The 20,534-nt window shown below is 57.1% G+C and overlaps 1 protein-coding gene across 7 annotated transcripts in view; it reads left to right on the top strand.

Moving 5' to 3' along the window:
• Window positions 1–20,534, top strand: part of MPRIP (myosin phosphatase Rho interacting protein) — an 88,918-nt gene that overhangs the window by 23,666 nt on the left and 44,718 nt on the right. For all 7 annotated transcript variants that reach the window (XM_052773048.1, XM_052773050.1, XM_052773049.1 and 4 more), the window contains exons 4-6: window positions 11,836–11,987; window positions 15,078–15,162; window positions 19,636–19,846. In XM_052773048.1, the coding sequence (XP_052629008.1) occupies window positions 11,836–11,987; window positions 15,078–15,162; window positions 19,636–19,846 (448 nt within the window). The remainder of the gene's footprint in view (window positions 1–11,835; window positions 11,988–15,077; window positions 15,163–19,635; window positions 19,847–20,534) is intronic.

The following is a 20,534-nucleotide window of genomic DNA, read 5'->3' as shown; positions in this document are numbered from 1 at the left end:
GTGTGTGCGGGGAGCTGGGAAAATGCAGAAATAAATAAATACGCAATTAGGCAGGCGTCCAGCCATGGAAGGAGGGGGGTGCTGCAAAAAGAGGCTCAGGCCAAATTTTGGAATGCCTGAGAAAGCGGCTGGAGCTGCAGGCGAGTGCAGGGTTGTGGGCTTCCCACCGCTGCTCTCCTCCCGGCGGAGAAGGGGCGGCTGCGGTCCCCGAGGAGGAGGACGAGGAGGAGGAAGGAGGGTGGCAGCTCCCAGCCTGGCTCTCGGCAGAGGTTTCCCCCCATCGGCATCTTGCAGAGCCCAGGACAAGGCACGTTAGTGCTGGAGGTGTGATGAGAGCAGGGGGTCTCAGCCAGCCCTAGGCATGCTCTTGCCACGGCTAAAAAGTAAACTTTCAGCTGGTGTTTTTGGGGCCGAAAGCCGAGGTGTGCACTCTGTTCAAGCAGCAACACGGTTTGGGGTTAATAAATTACTTATTTGCAGTCCTTGTTTCTCTGTTACGGTAAGCCTTAGTGAATATTATATTTCTGCTTTATCCCAGACATGCATTATTCATCAGGTTTGGAGTCTGTAGAAGGGACATTGTCAGGTTAAAACTTGCGTGGAGAGAAGCCGAGGTCTTCAGTGAGGTTTTGTAAATGGCTTTTCTCAGGGTTGCTGAATGCAGGGTTTTTGCAGAAGTCTTCCACCTTTTGTCTGTGCTGTTTTGAGGCATTTCTGGTGAAAAATGAGAATTCCCAGGCAGGTTTTATTATTGGTCTTGCTCATTGAGTTATCATGGGCTGCAAGATATATAAGGTAGAAAAAAAATGCCAGCAAAATACTGCTTGTCCCTCATGCTGGACCAGGTAACAGCGTGTGAATGTGCTTTTGGTAATACATATTTTGTAAGACCTTTTCATTTTGCTCCGTCCCTTCAAAGCTGCGGAAGAGACTTCCCTGCAGTCACTGAAGTCTGACTGCAAGTAGGCAACAAGAAAAAACAGCCAGTCAGTCTTGCTGAAAGTTAAAATTACCATAGGTAAATCACGTGTGCAGCAACTTAATGTTACCCTTCACCTCCTTCCCGCAGGATCCGGGAGCTGATTTGTCTGCGTATGTTAACATGGCTTGCACCCTGCCACCCGCTGCGGGCAGCACGGCTCCTCTGCGACCTCTTCTGCTTTTAAGGGAGAGCAGGTCCCTGGGGCAGAGGTGCTGCGTGTGGGGCTTGGGCTGCTCTGGGGGCTGGGGAGAGCTGGGGAAGGCTCCCACCTACCAGGGAGGATTTTTTTCCATGTTTTCCTGGCATGCACCCCAGGGCCATGCCACATCTGCGCTGCCGTTGCACCCCTCGCTGTGGGGATGCAATCCTGGGAGTCCCCACTCTTGCATGCCCCGTGCCGTGGGTGCCGTGGCTTCAGGTGCTGTAGCTGTGGCTCTCCGTGATTTTATGCCCAAATAGTGCCCTGGGGACCCGCAGAGAGGCTGTGGGCTGCTCTCTTGCTGCAGCCCACGGTTGTCACCACTCTCCTCTTGGTCTCCATACAGCGATGCTTGCGGTGTTTCCTTTGCCGTGGGTGACAGGGTCCCTGGGGAGAGGAGGCGGGGGGGACAGGAGCACAGGTTGGTTTTAGACATGTCCCGGCAGCACCCTGAGCTTGCACGGGATTTCCACCCGTTGTTATGCTGTGGCTGGGGAGACAGGGTGGGTTTTTGGAGCACGCCCAGCCTTGGCCCTTTCCTCCTTGTTTCATCAGCCGTGCTGCAACCGCATCGATAAAGTCACAGCAGATCACTGGGGCACTGGGGAGCTACTGGGATATAATTAGGGTTTTGGTTCGCTTTTCTGGCTGCCTTCCCATTAAGGGAGGGACAATGAGGATTATGGACAGAGCAGATGTGTGGAGGAAGGGGGGTGTTTGGTTTGCACGGGCAGTTAATGCCATGCACAGGCTGATGCTGGGGGGTGAAGTCTCTTGTCCCAGGCATGGGGGATGGAGAAACCTCCTCGGGCTCATCCCCTTCAGGTGCACCAGCCCCAGATTGCTCCTCTCCGATGGGGCTGAACGGCTGCTCCCAAAGGAGAGGTTGCGAGGAGTGCTCCTGGGAGCAGCTCACGGCCGTGAACTCGCTCCTCTCCCTGAACTCTTCTGCAAGTGCAGGAGCCAGATGGGAACAGCAGGTTTAAGGAGAAAACGCTGATCCCCTGGGACATGGGGATGGTTCCGGCAGCCTGGTATGTTATTCCCAGCCTTTGTCCCTGGCTGTTGCAGGTGGCCAAAGCACTTTTCCCCCCCGGGTGCCGTTTGCCTTTGAACCCGGTGGTGCCTGCTCAGCTAAGACGGCTCTGCTGTCTGCATCAGTGCCTCCACCACACCTTACATACGGCAGCAAAGCCCACCTTGAATTGTTGCTGGGTGGTCTCTTTGCCCTGCAACAGCCGTGTGTACCTGTTGGGAGCTTTTCTCCTTGGAACTGCTTTTCTTGACCGAAAAGCCTCCCATTTCGTGCCATTCGGTGGGATGGCTAATGGTCAAAGGTTGGAAAATGCTCTCCAGCTGCTTGCCTTGGCTTTTGGGAAAGTGCAGAGTCCAAGCTTGTCTGGAAGCTGCTGGGAGCAACGCAGAGCAGGTATGGGGTTTTTTTTATAGGGTTAAGGCGTGGGGTACAGGATGTGGCTGCTGTTTGGTTGACCAACCCAGCCCAACACAACCTCTTCTGCTTGGGTCGGCCCTCGCACCTCCAGCTGCAGAACCCTGAGCGCCCTGGGAGCCCGGCTGTGTGGTATTCCCAGCCCGGCAGGAAACTCTGCAAAGCTCATAAGAGCAGTGCTGGGGAATAATGAGATTTCCAGGCTAATTTGGCCGGATTCAAGAACTTCCACTGAAGCATCTGCACCCGTGGGAGTTGCCTGAGCCTCCAGCGGATCTGGTGCTGCCGATCGGCTGCGGGGTTGTCCTCTCCTCGTTTGCAGTCAGCGAGCGCTGGTGCAAGATGCTGTATTGACAGACCTCGAGGGTGAAGGTGGGGGCTTGGGGGAAACCCCACCATGGTGTCAATGCCGTAGTGCATGGTTCCCGCAGGAGATATGCAGCGTGGGACGTAACCGGTGTCCGCTTTGCTGCAGCCAGACTGGAGCCCGCTATTTCCCCGCAGAAGGGAGAGCAGGCGGGCATGGGGTGACCTGTGTAATGCACGGTGGGGTGGGAGGTGTTGACCACGAATAAATTGCCTTTATCCACTGTAAAGCAAAATCTGCTGAGCAAATTTTCAGTTCAGCTGAGCCCAAAAGCAGCCAAATTGGGGAGAAACCGCAGCCATGGCCCTGTGGTACAGCATTGGGTCAACTGGTCAGATGGAGTTGGCTTGAGTGGGTCTAACCCTGTGTCCTATAAAAGTGTTCAGCAGAGCTTTGCTGAGAGGCTTCTGCTGACTTTGTCCATTGCGAGTTAGTACTTTCCTTCTTTTATTTCTGTGTTTTAGTGAAAAAAATGAAAATTTGTAATTCATATGAAACTGAAAGTTTTTTTCTTTTCTTCTATTTGGACACTAGGAAATGTCTTGCCATTTTATTTGCTCTTATATTGGTGCTGTAAATAATATTGAAGCCCACATCAACTGCAGTTATTTTCCCCCTTTGCAAGAAGACTGGCTTCAAAATCAAGCAGCGAAGGAGCTTTGCCCTGGGTTCATTTCATAAGGTTTTCCCCAAGGCGCGAAGCCCTTTTCACTTAAATGTCTTTCGCACCTTTGCGTAGCTGCCGTAAGGATCCTGAGCGAAGGCATTGCCCCCTCACCAGTTTTTCTACCCAGCTCTAGACTCAAAAGCAAAAGGTCTCTGGAGAGTCAGTGCAGCAGTCTCAGCCCTGGTGTGATGGGTTAATGGAGCCAGCCTGAGCTGTTGGGCAGAGCCTGCCCCAGTTCGGCCTCGGCTCTCCAGCACAGCCGATGTTGGGGCAGATACTCAGGCCATTTCCCTCGCCCCCGTGAAGCAGTAATCGAGTTCTAGCTGAGGTCGAACAGGACTTGGGTGGCTGATCAACACAGGTGGAGATCACCCTCCCTCCATCGAAGCTTTCCGCCTCCTGGGCTGTCTCCAAAATTGGCATCACTGTGTCTGTGACCCTCAGCGTGCAGGTGACCTTACGAGTCCTGCTATGGGCATGTGGTTTCTGATGTTTTGGTGAAGCCCTTTGCTCCTGGGGAGGGACGTGCGAGCCGGCGCGCACGAAGGTGGTGGTGAGCCCCTGCACATGTGTGCCTGGCAGCGTGCGGTGCAGGGACCGCCTGGGACTTGTCTCCTACACCGAGGGGGTGGAGAATAAAGTTGACAAGGCCAATTTGGAACAGTGCGATTTAAAATTCAAATATCAAGATGCAAATGAAGCCCTCCTTTCCTTCCCACCCCCAAACGACTGTGTTTCCCTCTCTATGCAACTCGTCTGCCATAGTCCCTACACCAAGCTCTGGTCCCTCACCACATGTACCGTCCTGGCACATGGTCTTGCCGGGCTTTTGCGATCGGGCTGATTACCGTGACAAGTCGCTTGAATGCTGCAGATATTTGCTTCCCCTTGGCTGGGTGGCTGTTGTGGTTGCATGTCGGGGAGCGGGGAAGATGCCACGCTGGCAGCTGTGAGCAGATGGGGTCGGATCTGTTATCATGTATTCCTCCCACCCCCCTCCTAGGAGGGGAGGAGGACATTTTGCATTTTAAATGCATTTAAATCCTGGAGAGGGAAGAATAACTCTTGGGTTTGCAGGGCTGCGAGACGGTGCCTTCAGCATGGCCGGGCTGGCAAGTGCCCGTGCAATGCTGGTCTTTTGCTTTGGTCCCCAAAGAGCTGAGATATGGGTTGAGCAGCTGCTCCAAGCTCTTTGTGCAATGCTGGGCTTTTGCTTGGGTCCCCAAAGAGCTGGGATGGCAGCTCAGAGTGGCTCCTTGACCCCCATTCCGGTGGGACCTTGCTCTTTTCCCATCACAGTGCCGACGTTCTCTGCATCTTCTGTCCCTCTTCCCCTCCAGCAGCGTTGGACGTGGAGCATGCGTGTGCACTGGTGCAAGCTCCCCTGAAGGGCTCCCTGGATTTGGGATGCTGCCGAGGACCCAGAGGGTCGGACCCCAGCGCCGAGGGAGGTTGCACCCACTCGGTGACCACCATCGGGTTTGCTGACCCTCCCTGCCCAGCGCGGGCAGTTGTGTCAGGACAGAATACGACCATCCCCATCGTGCACGGACCCCTTGGAGGCCGTTCAGCAGGAAAGAGGTTAACAGGAAAGAGGCAGGCTAGGCTCCGGCTGTCAGCTCCCGACCCCGCTTTGGGGTGGGGAGCAGCTGGGAGCTGCAAGAGCGGCGCGAAAATCGCCATATAAGGCCAAGATAAGCCAGCTTCAGCCTCCCGCGCAGCCCCGGTCGGGCTTGCTCTGCTCCAGCGTGTGCTCCCCGCATGGGTGTCTGTGGGCACGGGGCTGCGGGTGGGAAGCACGGCCCCAAATTTGCTGCCTTGGCACCCCCGGGATGGGTGCTCCCCATGGTTCGCTGAGGTGGTGCTGGGTGGGAGAGGAGCCCGAGGGTGCTCACGGCCAGGTCGCAGGCAGCTCACGGCCAGCTCGCAGCCTCGCTCAGTGTTTAGACTCGCTGTCTGTGGACGTAAACACGGACTCTGCTTAAAAGCGGCCCCTGGCTGAACTCGCCTGCCCAGCCCCTGCACTTCGCCCCCTCCCCAAATTGCTCCCAGGGAAGAAAATTCCTTCCCCCGGGCGAAAATGGAGCTGATGTTGTTTTATCTCTTGGTAGAGGCTTCGGAGGGCTCTATAGGAGCCCAGCGTGCAGGAACAGGCATGCATGGAGCTTGCTAACCCACCCTCCAAGGCCACCCCCCCGAGCTGGTTCCTTGGGGTGGGTGACCTGGGGCTGGGGGGAGCTCCTCCAGCAAAACAAATTTCAGGAGCCGGCTGTCGGTGCCTGTGATGAACAAGCAGGGGCCAACAGTGGGGAAATGTTGTGATGGGGCCGGGGTAAGTGTTATGGCATTTATCCAACTGGGAGGGTGTTTCTGCATCACTGGCTGCACACCAGGGCAGGTGTCCAGTCCCCTCCTCGCACTGGCACAGGGTGGCTGCTGGTGGCACCGGGAGCCAGGTTTGCTGCCGGTGCGGAGCCACACCGGCACATGCCAAAGCCACATCTGCAGAGCACCGCTTGTGCCTCCATCTGTGAAAGGGGCTGATGGCTTCTGGCTGGCTGGAGAGTCCAGGCAGCAGTGAGATGTGGGGACATCTTCCCCTGTTTCTTGCACAGGGGTACGAGGTGTGCATGCAGAGGGACGCGTGTTGCTTGATACCTCTGTTGCGTTCCCTTGCCAACAGTAAAAACCTGCTTTTCTGTTGCCTGGTGTGCAGCCCGAGCAAGCTGGAGGTTTCTCAGTGGCTTCACTGAGCTGTAGTTGCTGATATGGGAAGGCTGCAGGTAGGAAGGGTGTGCTTATGCGGCCAAGAAAAGATACCTGCCTCCTGCTTGGATGGCACAGGGAGAGCAGAGAGCTGCTGTGGGGACGATGGGGATGGGGGAGCACTCCTGCTTGCAGGGATGTGTGGGATGGAAAAGCGCAGCCTTCTGCTCCCCTTTGATGGGTGATTGCTCCAGTCCATCCTTCTGCAGAGCCTGCAGAGGTCGTTTTCATGAGCCTTTGTCTCATTTAATAAATCCAGGATGCTCAGCCTGTTAGACGATCTATAAGTGTAATAAAATCTGCCCGCTGCAGAGCTCCAGTCGCGTTGTGGCCATATCGATAGCCTCATGCCTAGTGGCAAGGAAGCCTAAAACACTCATTAAAGCCCTGCTGCTGTGCCAGCCCCGCTTGCCCGGCGCCTGGGCAGCTCGGGGCACATCGTGGCTGCCCTGCTGGCACCGGCAGGCTGGGTGCTCCAGCAGCAGCACCCGGCAGCCATGGTGCATGCATGGTGCATCCCCAGCTGGGATTTAGGGAGGCCGTGCATAGCCTCGCACAGGTGAAAAGGGAGCTCTCTTGTGACTTTTCAAGGAGTTGGTGCTTTCTTGCTGATGGCCTCTGGGTGGGAATGGTGGACGCGGCTGCGGTGTGGGCTCCCCGTGCCGCGCTGGCGCCGGGAGCTGCCTGTCCAAGCCGCATTGCTGCCCTCGCCCAAGGCATGGTTGTCTCCATGTTGCTCCGATGCGCCTGTGGCGATGCGGCAGCGGAGTCTTGCTCCTTCCCACGGCGCTGCCCAGCCAAGATTCCGCTTGCATCCCGCCTCGAGCACTGTGATCAGCCGAGCCTGGGCACTGGGGATAGGTGAAGCTTTTAGCAAACACGGCAGCTGCCTTTGCAGAGTACTCAGGAGTGCTGCGAATGAGCAGCGCGCTCGTCGGCAGCCACCCTCATGAATATTTTAGCTCGGAGAATTAACATTTGTCAAGAAGCGTTTATGGAGGCAGCGTGGATGTCTCTTCCCCAGGCGCCGGAGGTTTGCTGCTGCTCTGGGGCCGTGCTGGGAGCCAGGGCAGAGCCAGCCGGAGCCCGAGCTCTTCCCGGGCAACGTCGCGGTGGAGCGGGACAGCAGAGCTGTGATCTCCCCCCCCGGGATGGCTGAGTCCCGGTGCCAAGGCAACCAGCCCGCCATGCGAGATAGACAAATGGTTGTGGTGGTTTTTTTTTTTTCTTCCCCTCCTGGTTCTTGGCAGAAAGTAAAATGTCCCTTTTGTTTGGTTTCCTCCTCCCCCTGCCCCATCGCCTTTCTTTAAAGGTTGTGTTCCAGATTTCATCAACCCACGTTGTGTAATAGCTCTGGAGAACGGCGTGGGCATTGGCCGTGTCCCACCGAGGCCATGGCAGAGCCGCTCCTTGGGAGCTTGACCGCTGGGTTACCTGTTCAGAAGACATCTTGCGTACAGTTGCTGAGCGAAACTCCGTTGTATTTTGGACTGAGGTCCTACAATGCACGTGTGTTAGAAATGATGGGGAAGGTACTTGGAGAAAATTTGGAAATTTTTGAATCTAAATAATCCTGTATTTCTACCTCAGCCCTGCAAAACGGTATGGAAATGAGAGACTCTTGCAGATAAACCCTGTTGACTTACAACATCAGCCCCTGCGCCTGGGAGTTCATTGCCCATGGAGCGTCCAGCACTGTGCATCCTCCTGCCACAGCACCTGGGTCTCCCCAGTAATGCTCCGCTTGGGATTTCTTCCTCCGGGCTTGTAAGAGCTCCCCGTTCTTGCCTTCCCTCCTTTCCACTGTCCAAGGTGGGAGCTGCTGCAGTTGCTGGGCTCTGCATCCTAAGAGCATCCATCCAAAAGTCCCTGCATCTCGTCCAGAGGCTGCTGGGTTTGTGGATGTGGAGAGCACAGCGTGACTTGTGTCCTGGGCACCCAGGAAGGGAGAGGAGGAGGAGGAGGAGGAGGAGGAGAGTGTACTATAGGCTTTGTGTAGTATAGAGGGGGATGCTGCGAGCACGTGTGTGTGTAAATATGGATCTGTCATACCAGAGGGAAACAGCAACGCAATTGTTTCTTGGCTCCGGTTCTTCTGCTGATACTGGCAGTGTGGAGAGCTGTAGCTGCTCATATGGTGCGGGTGCTGCCTTCCCCGTGCCGGCGAGCGGTGGGGGGCTGCTCTGCTCGCCGGGCTCTAAGTGGCCGGTGGCACCGAGGAGAGCTGGTGTTCGTGATGGTGCCCGTAATGGTGTCCTCTGCTCGTACACCCTGCTGTGCTTCCACTCCTCCCCCCAGTTAAAAGACACACCCAGCACCAGATCCAGTCGCGGGGTAGCTGTGTGCTCCATCCCGTTGACGACAGCATGGGAAATGGCAAAGGCAGGGCCAGCGCCTGGGGATGGGGCTGTCCCCGAGGTGGGGACCAGCAGAAGAAGCCAGCAGCTGGAGCCGGAGCTGAGCCTGAGCGTCCAATCCTGCCTCACCTGGACGCGAAGCCTCCCCGCGGTCCGATGCTGGGTTTGACCTTGTATCAAAGCATCTGCTCTTCAAAGGGCTGGTTGAAGTCCCAGCCTTGTTATTGTTTTGGTGTCTCTGCTGTATAATACCTCCCTGCTTTTGCATTTATTTATTCCCTTCTAGTTGCCGGAGCCACGCAGTCCTCACCTGGCCTGGGACCAGCTCTTTTTGTCCTTCCCCGGGGATCCCCAGCCCTGAGAAACCCCCCAGCGCAGAAATGGGTGCTCAGAGGCGGGGAAGGGGTCCACGTGTCCTCATCCCCTGCTGCAAAGCCTCTCCCATCTCCGCTGCTCCCATGCCTACCACCCCACAGCTTCGGCACGTGAGGGCTGTCCCTGTTCTCCTGGTTCCTCGGGGAGAGCAGCCGTACGCCGTCAACAGCAACTCTTCCAGGGATCCTCGGCCGGTTTCGAGGCGCTCCCGGGGTGCAGCGCTGCCCGAGCCTCGTCCTTTTCCTCGGTGGAGTTTGCGTCTGTGCGCGCACGCGTTTCCACCTGGCACCATTTGCATTTCGCTTTGCTTCAAAGTGCCTGCGCTGCCTCCAAGGAAGGAAATAAGTAGTGTAAAGGAATTTACATCCCGAGCGAGGCTGCTGGTCCGTCAGGTTTCATCTGCTGCTGAGAGGTGTGGGGGTGCAGGGGGGGCTGCCATGGAATGGGGGGTTCATCCCTGGTGCCTGTCCTGTCCCCGGCCACAGTTGCAAGGGGGGGGCAGCCCCAGCTTTGCTCGCAGCCCCTCTCCTGGCGTCCCGGCTCGGAGACACGGTGGCGGACGGGGACCCGTGCGTCGGGCTGTGTGAGATGCCAGCGTTCACCCTTGCAAGGAGGGGTGTGTTGGCAAAACCACTTCACAGGGCCGGCCCGGCGGTGTGGGGGCCCCAAACCGGCTCCTCCGCTCTGGGCACGCTTGGGTCCGGGCTGGGTGTGAGCGGTGGGGGAAGCCACCCTGAACGCTGCCGTGGGGTTAAAGAGGGAGGAGAGCAGGCGGGTTTTGCAGGGAGTCATCTTCTCCTCTCCTCCTGTGTCAGCTCCCTGCCACGTCCCTGCGGGGCCTCCCGGGGAGTTGAGGGGTGCCTGTGGCAAGAGGGACCGAGTGTTTTGGGGTCCCCATGAGGGACTGGGGCTCCCTCCTGGAGCTGCCCTCATCCCCTTTTTCCCCCGTCTTGGTTGTGTTCCCTGGTGCAAAAATGTTCTGGGTGGGGAAGGGGGTCGGATCCAGGCCTTACAGTCCTGGAGGCCTTGACTGTGCCAAAGGCCAGCGAGACAAAAACGTTTCTAAGGCTCCACTTGGAACAGGAGAAAGTTTTTCCGTTGGGTTTTTTTAGCTCCCGGAAAACGGGGTTTTATTTTTGCTGTCTAAGACAAAAAAATCCTCTTAGGAGCCGACTACCCGCTGCGGTGCAGGGCGGGTGGCTGTGCATGCATCATGCTGGGTGTCTGGGCTTGGCTTTGCTTTCCCTCCCTCCCTTCATCCCTTGGGGTCTGTGGATGCTGATGCTGGTTTCCACGAAGGAAAAGAGGTTTTGGTGTCCCTGATGTATGACTGGTCCCGTTTGTGTGCCCGTGCTGGGCACTGATGCTGCAGCACCTGTGATGGCTCCATGTCACCCCTGGATCGTTGTGGGATGTTTCCACCCAGGGATGCAGATGCAGGGAAAGCCCTTTTCCTGGGGAAGGGGGCTATTTCCCATGGCCCACAGATGGGTAAATCTGAGGCCTCGGGGGGCTGATCTGAATTTCCTGGGATTGTAGGCTGGGGTCACCGAGCTTTCCCCAATCGCCCCTTCTTTGCATGGCGCAGGCTGCTTTTGGAGAGGTTTTACTGGCAGGGGAGCTGGTTTCCATGGTAAAAACCTTAACAGTGTCTGCCAAAAATCTGTCTCCCCGTTGGCCCGGCCATCTGGAGGGTGCAAGGAAGCTTTGGTGGGGCGAGGAGGTGGCTGCAGGCTGCTTTGGGTGCTCTTTTAGCACTGTTGGCAGCTTGGAGGGGTCCCTCCACCCAGTCGTTTATGCCCCAGGTTCATCACTGGGATGCGGGGGGGACCCCAGTGTCACCGAACCTGGTGGGGCACAGGCAGGCTGGGGATGGGGGAGACATGACATTGCTGCTCAGGGAGGGAGGGATACGGGCACCATGCACTGGGAGCGGGTGGCCGCACTGTAATCGGATGAGCCGCCGCCGGTCCAGATGGACCTGTCAGTTCTTGTCAGTGCTGACACCCCTCCGGGTCCCTCTGCATCCCCTCAGGCCAGGGGGGCCACCGCCTGTCCCACTCCGCTGTGTCTGCTGGGAGCAAGGGGGCTGGGAGGTGACACTGTGTTTGCAAAGCCCATCAGACAAGCAAGGTCCCTTCCATGCTGCGGTCCTTCCCTGGCAAACTCCGTGTGTTGTTAACTTTAATGGGAAAAACCTGGCACGCGTGTCTGTCTATAGTGCCTGAGCCATTCTGCGCTGAGGGCAGTGGGGCCTTGCTGCTTTGCCACCCTCTGTCCCCTGGTGCCACCCCCCCATGCCAGATGCTAAAATGGCAGCTGCAAACCCAAAGCTGGCGACTCGGTGCCTTGCCTTGGTGTCCCCATGCTGCAGCAGGGCAGCCATCCTTCCCTGGGTGTTTGGCATAGGAGAAGTGTCTTGGTGGCAGCAGTGGACTGGACTGGGCTGGACTGGGCTGGCAGGAGTCGTGCCTGCTGGTCTCTGTCCCCAGATGTGCGGCACAGGGCTTTGCTGCGTGCCAGCATGGTGCACAGATGGGTCTGGGTACCCGCGGGCAGAGCATCTTGGTGCATAGGATCCCACTGTCCACCAGGAGAGGTTTTAGGGTTCAACTCTGCACTCCTCTGTTCTTCTCTCCTTAAACATTACTCCTTTCTCCTTTCCGTCGCAGCCGACAACCCTCCCGCAGGGCACCATCAACATGAACCAGTGCACGGATGTGGTGGATGGGGAGAGCCGGACAGGGCAGAAATTCTCCTTGTGCATCCTGACGCCGGAGAAGGAGCACTTCATCCGGGCTGAGAACAAGGAGATCATCAGTGGGTGAGTGCAAGTCTGGGGCTGAGCTGCCATGTGGCTCTTCCCTTAGCTGGGAGGAAGAGGAGGGCAGGCAGGACCTTGCCTAAGGCCGGGTGCTGTGGCAGTTCATACCCAGGCTGATGCCCAAGCGATGATCACAGCCTGCTGCAGGGACAGTCCTGGAGGCTGGCTGTAGCTGCTGCCCTGCAGTCAGCTCCAGTCTCCTCCATCTTTTTGGCAAGGACAGGGTTTCTTTCCCCTTCCCTGCTCCCCTGCCTGGCAGACCCCTGCCATTGCCTGGTGCTCTGCAGCAGAGGGGGGGCCTGAGCCCCCCCTCCAAGCCACCAGATTTATGGTGTGAGCATGAGCACTGACTTCAGCAGAGACCTGTACGGCGGCAAATGATTTAAGTCCTTCCTCCACACCTAGTGTGCGTGTTCGGCCGTGCTGGGCTGAAGTCTGAGGCTTCCCAACATACTGGACACATTTCAGAGCCAGTGCTCAAGGAAACTCAGCCTCTGCTGGAAGCCTTGGCGAGGCCCTGCAGCTGAGATGCTCCTGAGTCACTTGTTACCTATGAAGGCCACCGTTTTCAGGTCAGTTTTGTTGTCTGCCGTTGGGCAATATCCTGCTCCCTGCTGCAGAACAACACTCCCAGCGGCGTTTAGCCCCGGGAGTGACCTGAGCTACGCTGGAGCATCTGTGGGATGCTCAGAGGGTGCATCTGATGCTGAGGTGCTCCTGTGCTGCCCATGGCAGCTTCAGCCCCAGCAGAAAGCAGCTATTTACTGGCTGGGCTATTTTACTTGGCTGTTGGGTGAACACCAGGATGGGCTTGGAGCCAATGGGTGCTGGGGTGACCCCATGGTGCTTTTAGGACAGCATCCGATCAGGCACCCAGCCTGCCGGTGCAGGTCCTGTCCCCACACCAGCAGCAGGTCCCGTAGTCCTGGGGCTGGCGTGTCCAGCCCTGAGCACCATATGCCTTCTGGTCCTTGTCCATCCCTGGGCAGACGTGGCCTCCTGGGGCTGCCTGCTCTGCATTTACCCCGTCCCCATTCAGACTCGCCTTCACAGCACCCGCCTCGCCCCGCTCACTCCCTGCGGGCAGGCTGGCGGAGGGGGTGGATGCAGCCCACCCCCCCCGGTCCCAGTGGAGCATCTGACCTCCGAGAACGATTAAAATATCATCACTCACAGGAGCGCCTGCCACTGGGATGCAGTTGCTCAGCAACGCTGAAGATTAGGCCACTAAAATGAGCAAATTGTGGTAGATTTCCCAACTCCAGGTGTTGGATGGTGACCTAGAAACACCCTAGTCCATCGCTCGCATGCTGGCTTGGGTTGAAGCCAGCGCTGGTGAGGGTGCAGAGCTGCGGGAGAGCCGAGCCGCTGGCACTCAGCGACAGACTGCAACAGTGCTGCTGCTCATCTGTGAGCATTTCCCACGTGGGATGTCTGGAGCTTGGTGCCTCCCTCCCAGATTTGGTTGACATTTGAAACTAGAGCAGAAAGTTGAAGGGCTGAAGCGCTCGCTCTTTCCCACTCTTCCCAAGGCACAGCGTCTCCTGCTTGCCTGAGCCCTGGCAGCAGCAGAGTCAGTGCTTTCTGTTGAGATGATTTCTATTTCCAAGCATTTTCTTTGCTTGTGACTCCCCCCGTTTTGGTAAATACTGGTTGAAATAGGTATTTTTCTACCAAGAGCTTGGGATTTTGATCAGATACATGTTTTCATGCATTGAAACTTCCCTGCTCCACTGAGACATGTGAGCGTGGGTGATTCCCCCTCCATACACGGCTGCCCCCCCGGCCCCATTTGCAGCAGTGGGATTGCAGCGGCTGTGGAGCCAGGGTGCAGAGGCGTGGGGGGAACATGGCATGGGGGAGCTGGTTCCTCTCCCCTGGCCAAGGTGGGAGCGATGGCTGTGCCCCAAAACATGACCAACCCCCATGCCCTGCTCTGTTCTCCCTCTCCCCACGCTCCAGTTCGCAGCTCAGCCTTTTGTTGCCGGTCCTGCCAGCCGCACAGGAGGGAGAGGCATTGCAGAGCAAGGTGGGGCTGATTTATTGTTCATTGGCCTGGCGCTGGATTTTGAAGGAGTGCGTTTGCTCCTGACTGCAAGCATTAATCATCCCAAAAGAGTCCCACTCTGGGTCCAAGCCAGGCGGGTTTCATTTGCAGTTGCAGCACGACAGGAAGATTTCCCCAGCCGGGGGAGAATTTGTTTTACGTTTGTTGCATGCTTCTGGCATTTATTGCTTAACCAAAACCCACTTGATGTGGTCATCTCAAAACGCTTTACAGCAGCAGCGTGCGAAGTGGGGGGAACAGGAGAGGGAAGCAGGGACATCTGAAGCAGGAATGTTTCCCAGCAGTCCACGGATCCCCGTGGAGTTCGCAGAGATGCAGGGGCAGGTTGTCAGGCCGCAGCGGGAGGGCACAGGAGGCTCCCCCCCAAACAAGCGACTTGTGCAGGGGATGGACTTCTCAATGCCAAGTTCACGCTGCTCTTTCTTGGACAAAAGCGCTTTGTGTGCAGTGTGCAGGCATTGGCATCGCTGAAGGGGGAAGGTCTTGCTGGAGGCTCTGTCCCTCTCGGCTGTCTTTCAGGATCCTTGAATCCCCGTCCCATGTGAGCCTTGGCCGTGGCCTCACTCTTGCAGCAAGTGGGGTTTGAGCCAAAGCACCCCAGCGTCATCCCTCCTCCCCTCCTGTCCTGCCTCGATTTTTCCCCCAGGAGCTGGTTGGGATGATTTCTGGGTACTATCTACCACATTGACCCTGACCAGGTTGGAGAAACTGAGCTCCTCTGTATGCCCAGCTCCAGCTTGGGGTTGTGCTTATGGTCAAGTTACAAACCCTGGAACGCTGGGGTTAGGGGTAAAATGCGGATGCTCCATCTCCGGAGCTTGCAGGCAGCTTGCCCCAGAGGCGGGATGGAACAGTGTTTCCCCGGGCAGTGTGGTCAGAGCCACCCATGGTGGGGGAACAGCTTTGGGGTCCTCAGCCTGTGGGAAGCTGCCTTACACCCCGCGGTAGAGCGCGAGCATCGCTCCCGTCCCTGCGTGCCGCCCTTCGGCACAGACCTCACCTTTTCCTTTCCCTGCCTGCAGGTGGCTGGAGATGCTGATAGTCTATCCAAGGACGAACAAGCAGAATCAGAAGAAGAAGAGGAAGGTAGAGCCCCCAACTCCCCAGGTAACCCCAGGGGGACACATGCTGTTGCCCAGTCCCTTGCCTCTTTCTCAGGGCCACGGCATTGCTCTGCTCCCAGGGAAGATCCCCCCAAACCAGCCAGACCAGTGCGCTGCCAGCCCTCTGATGCTGCCTGCACAGAGGGTGAGAGCCGGGGCGAGCCAGGGCAGCAGGACGGTGTGAATTAATTCCTGGTCATCGCTTCCCAGGGTCACGCGCTGCTGCTGCTGCTGCTGCTTTCCTGGCTACTTTGGGGCCACGTTTTACCCCCCCGGGTGCTGTCTTGTGGCACCAGCCCTCCACATGCTGTCCTGGGAGCGGCCGCAATGCCGCGTGGTCCCCGTGGGGGACCGGGAAGAGGTGCTGGCTGTTCACGGGCCATTTCGGCAGAAACAGGATGAAATTCCATCGGGCTCCGGTTACCCCCTTTGAGATGACCCCAGAGATAATGGGAATGAAAGGAAAATACTAAAGGCCAGGGCCAGGCTGGGAGCTCCGGGGGCTGGAGCCAGGCTCTCCAGGGACCCGGCGGTGGCTTCGTGCTCACTTTGACTATAAATGGTAAAAAGCGGGGCCGGCCATGACTCACTCGTTCCTGCTGGGCTCCCACGTGGCCAGAGTGGGGGAGAATCCCACAGATGGGGAACGTGACCCCAAGGCCACCCTCGTCCCTTGCCGGGGCTGAGAACAGCCGCGTCCCTGAGGCTGCCTGACCTCCAGGCGTGCATCCCACCGCCGTGGGGGACCAGCTGGGAGGGCTCCTCCGGCCAAGCCGGTCTGCGGCCCTGGGGGACTGAAAACAGCATCGGGGCTCCCCTGAGCCCCGGTTTTCAGGTCTCCTTCGATGAAGTCCCCAGGATGGTCCTGGTGCAGACCTGGCCATGGGTGGGTTTTGTATGGCGTTTGTTTGAATGAAGTTTCTACCACTGCACCAGATAAAGAGGTGCCGGGCAATGGGAAAAAAAAAATTGGCGGAAGATGATCCTTTTTTGCACACCAAGCTGTTTATCTGAGGACCCCCTGCCAAGGGCTGGGGTCATCACAGCCCCTTGACTGCTGGCTCTGGTGATGCTCCAGGGAAAATACCTCCTTCCATGGCCAAGAGCTGATGTCTTACGAGTTGCCCATCCTCAAGCCCCAGGGAGGGGGCTGCCATAGTTGGCGCACCCCAGCGAGCTGATGCAGCAGGGCAGGGATGCTCACCCCATCCCTGGCGCAACACTAAACCCAGGCTGCATTCAGGAAGGGGACGGGGCGGAGAGGAGAAGGGGCGCAGAGCCAGAAAAACATCATTCTGGGTTACATTGCATTGCCATGGCAACTTCTTGGAAACCGTACAGGATCCGAGCTCCTGAGCACCAAATAAGGGAAGCGGCTGCGGGAAGGATGCTGGCTCCCCGCGGGCAGACAGCCTCCCCAGGTGCTTGGGGATGGGGTGAGCGTGGAGCCTGGTGGCACTTTTCCCCCCCTTGGCTTGGGGCAGACCACCCCACCCCAAGCCCCGTCCTGCTTGCTACCCTCCTGCTCTCTCCATCCCATTGCTCCCAGTAAAAGGCTCAAATTCACTTTTGCAAAACCAACCTCCATGTGGGACCTGCTGCCGGACAGATGCAGAGCTGTGTCAAGCACTCACAAACAACCTGTAGAGGCAGAAGAAGCATCCTTCCTCTGTCTCCCAATCGTGCCAATGCAGGTGGCTGGTCCGGGGAAGGAGAGGGGATGCTGGGGAGAAAATCAGCACCAAATCCCCCTCTGTGAAATGGCTTCTCCTGAAGTTGGCTGCTGTTCAGCTCACTCTCTGTGTGCCGGTGGAGAAAGCCTAATTTCTTTCTAAAGACGGCCGCACGCTAATCCGGCAGCAGATTGTGTCTGAGAGCCGCCCAGGGAGGGACGGATACCTTTGTGATTTAAAAAAAAAACTTAAAACAATAGATATTTCTGCTTTTTCTCACTCCCATGTAGTTTTTCCTTGCCCGTGCTACAGCAGAGCTTGGCTGCAGCTGGGTGCTCCTGGAGCATCAGGGCTATTTTCAGCTCCCCCCATCATTTTGCATCTTCCCCCTGCAAAATCGCTGGGGTGGGAGCAACGCAGGCGAAGCTGGGAATATCGCTCCAGCTGCAGATTTTTGGACAGGAGTTGTTAGCTGCAGTCCTAGAGGTGTTTTCACCTTTGCTTTGCAAGCAGGTTGCAGTCTTATGGGAAAAAGAGCAGGTTTCTCTTGCAGCTTTTGCTGTGTTTTGGCAGAGTGATGCAGGCAGTGGGAGAGAGTGGGCTTGCTGCCTTTGCCTGCCTGCTGTCCCTGGGAAATTGAGGCAGGATTTGGGGCTGAAATCTGGGTTTTGAGGCGCTGCCCTCTGTTGCAGGACAGGTTTGCACAGGGGTGCGGCAGGCTCAGGTAAGCAGAGCATGCCCAGACATACTTAAAGTAACTGGAGGCTGGTTTTGCTGATTTTGGTGCATGCTCCTTTTTGGAGCTGTTCATACTGCTGAGCAGCAAAGAGTTAATTTCTCTGCTTGCTTATAGACTGCTTTTTGGCCCTCATATCCCTGTCTAATTAAATACATATCTACAAATAATTATATGGGGGTGTGTGTAAGGGATGTATAAAAATATATATCCTGAGCTGGCGATTAGCTCTGGGCTTTGGGATCAATGAATGAGAGAGTGGTTGAGGTTGGAGGGGACCTTGGAGATCGTCTGGCCTGACCTGCTGCTCAAGCAGGGTCCTCTCAAGTGGGATGCCCGCGAACTCTGGATCGTTTACCTCCAACACAGCATTCCTTTAGAGTGACATTTCCCAGGGGATTTTTTTTTTTAAATTGGGGTCATTTGCTGCTTGTTGTGGCTGTGCACTGAGCCAGGACCCGCTCCCTGGGAGATCCCTCGGTGGCTCTGGTGCAGCCCTGCAAACACCAATTTGGAGGTGCAAGGGTAAAACCCACTGGTGGCTCTGCTGTCGTGGGAGGGGGGACAGAGGGGATGCTCTTCTCAGCCCGTGTCCCCGGCCCATGCCTGCTGGCTTGGGTGCTCCTGGATTCCCCGTGCCCTGAAAGTGAACAAGCAGCTGGGAAACTTCCCACAATCCAGGGAGTTTGGAGTGGGTTAATTGTCATTGATTTATTGATGGCTTTAAGGAAAATAACCTGCTAATGCAGAAGCTTAATACGACAACAGCAAAACATCTGCAAAACGAAGAAAGCCAAACCCTAAATGAGTTGTGAAAGCTGCTGCCACTTCTGGGGCATGCACTGAAGCTGGGCTGCCCCGGGCTGCAGCCACCAAAATGGCATCATTATCTGATGGACTCCAGAGCCCCTTGTTAGCTAGAGAAGCATTTAAGATGATGGGTATTGTTTTAAAATAGCATTAAGCTCAATGCGATGTTGTATTTCCTTTTTAAAACAAGCAGCCTGTTAGGTAACCAAAGCACCCGGGAGGAGTACAGCCCCGGTTGGGTTTTGTTCTTTTTATCAGTGGCCCGTAGCAAACCAGCTGTGACAAACAAACAACATAGCTGCTGGTGGCAGAGAATTAATTTTCTCCTCCATCCCGTGTCCTTTAGCCTGATTTCTTTTGGTTTTTTGATGTTAGTTATAACACTGAGAAAATTCAGTCCTGGCAAACGGGACCCAGGAGAGAAGCCTGGTATTGGTCTGTCTCTGTGAAAGGCAGCGGCTGCCCATGAGACAGCCCGCGGAAGGACCGGGGACGTGCAGAAGGACCGGAGACATGCAGAGGGAAATGGGGGATGCTGTGTTTATCAATTACAGAGGGTGCACTGTCACCCCAGACTGGGTTTTGGCAGAGGTGAGGGGAGCATTTCCAGGTTCCCTGTAGGTCAGGACCTGACAGACCCGTTTCTCCGTGGGTCTACGGTGTTGCACGTGAATTCAGATGCAGAGCACCAAGCGTGCACTGGGCTGCTTTTGGGAAGAGCTGCTGTGCTGGAGAGTAAGCGGAGCCGTGTGGGACCCTGCGTGCCAGGGAAGAGCCAGGGCTTTGCTCTGCTTGGGGCCAGGCTGCATGAGCACAAGATGAGCTTTTCCCAAGGAGTTACGTGTTGGTGGCTGCAGCATCGGCCAAAAGTCTCCTTCGTTTGTCAGCTTGCCTTTGCTCTGGATCTTTTCCCAGCTGGATGCGTGGGAAGGTGCGGCCGGTTTCGGGAGCCCTACCCAGGGAGGGACAGTGAGGGACGTTTCCTCTCGCTGCGAGAGCGGCGACGGTCCCTTTGGCCAAGGAATTCCTGACCCATCGCCCCACCGCGCTGCCCTTGGGCAGGGTTTCCACCTGCGAGCTTGTCCCCTTGGGAATGTGGCGGTGGCACATGGCTGAGCAGCCCTGTCCCTGTCCCCATTCTGTCGTGGCATGCATCGTGGGCAGCACCCAAGCCACGTGGGACCCACGCCTCTGGGGACCCTGGGTGCAAAGCTGGGGCAAACCCCTCTAACCCTGCTCTTTCCCCCATTCTCTTCAGGAGCCCGGTCCTGCTAAGATGGCCGTGACCAGCAGCAACATCCCCAGTGCGGAGAAGGTGCCTGCCACCAAGTCCACACTTTGGCAGGAAGAAATGAGGGGCAAAGACCAAGCGGACGGGGGCAGTGGCATCAGCCCAGCGCAGAGCCCAGTTCAAGGCCAGGCTGGGGCTACCAGCTCCCTGAAGGATCCCATGCTGGACAGCAAGGAAGGTGAGGGACAGAGGTGCCAGCACTGGTGTGACGCTGCGATGACCCAGTTTGGGCAGCTGAGCTGGCAGAAAACCACTGTAGAGAGAAAAGTTTCCTGCGGGTTTGGTTCCTGGAGCATCCCAGCAAGGATCGGGAGGCAGACCTTGTCCCTGCTGTGCAGGGACTGGAGTGAGGCCTTACGGGCTGGAGTTCAGGAAGGAAAAAATTGGCATCACGTGCTGGAAAATCACAGCATGGGGCCTAATCCTGCCCCGGCAGGGAGACAGGGCTGCCCGCCCTCGCAGGCGATGTTGCCCTGGCGCTGGGGGCAAAACGAGGGGGAAAATGCCTTTTCTAGCCCCTCCGCATCCCTGCCGGGGGCACCCGCAGGGTGCGGGGCCGTGCTGCGCTCAGCCCGGCTGTCGGTGCTGCCAAGCCCTGAGTGCCGCTTCCTCCTCCGGCCCCTGCGTCAGGGCCCTGTTTACATTTGGTCTCCCCGATGAGTCCCTGGAAGGCGCCGGGGCTGTGGCATTGTTCTCCCTGGAACAATAGGGGATGGGGACTCTTCCTGCTGGGGCCATGGACAGGTCCCATGCGCTGCGGCCGTTTCCTTTATCTGCCTGCTCCGATGGGAGATGCTTTCCGCCCGCTCCTGGCTGCCAGCAGCAAGGTGTCCGTTGCCTTGCGCCCATGGAGCTGTGGTCAGTGC

This window comes from Harpia harpyja, chromosome 21 (assembly GCF_026419915.1).
Source record: "Harpia harpyja isolate bHarHar1 chromosome 21, bHarHar1 primary haplotype, whole genome shotgun sequence".
Lineage (NCBI taxonomy): Eukaryota > Metazoa > Chordata > Aves > Accipitriformes > Accipitridae > Harpia > Harpia harpyja.
This window is presented reverse-complemented; position numbering and strand designations above follow the sequence as displayed.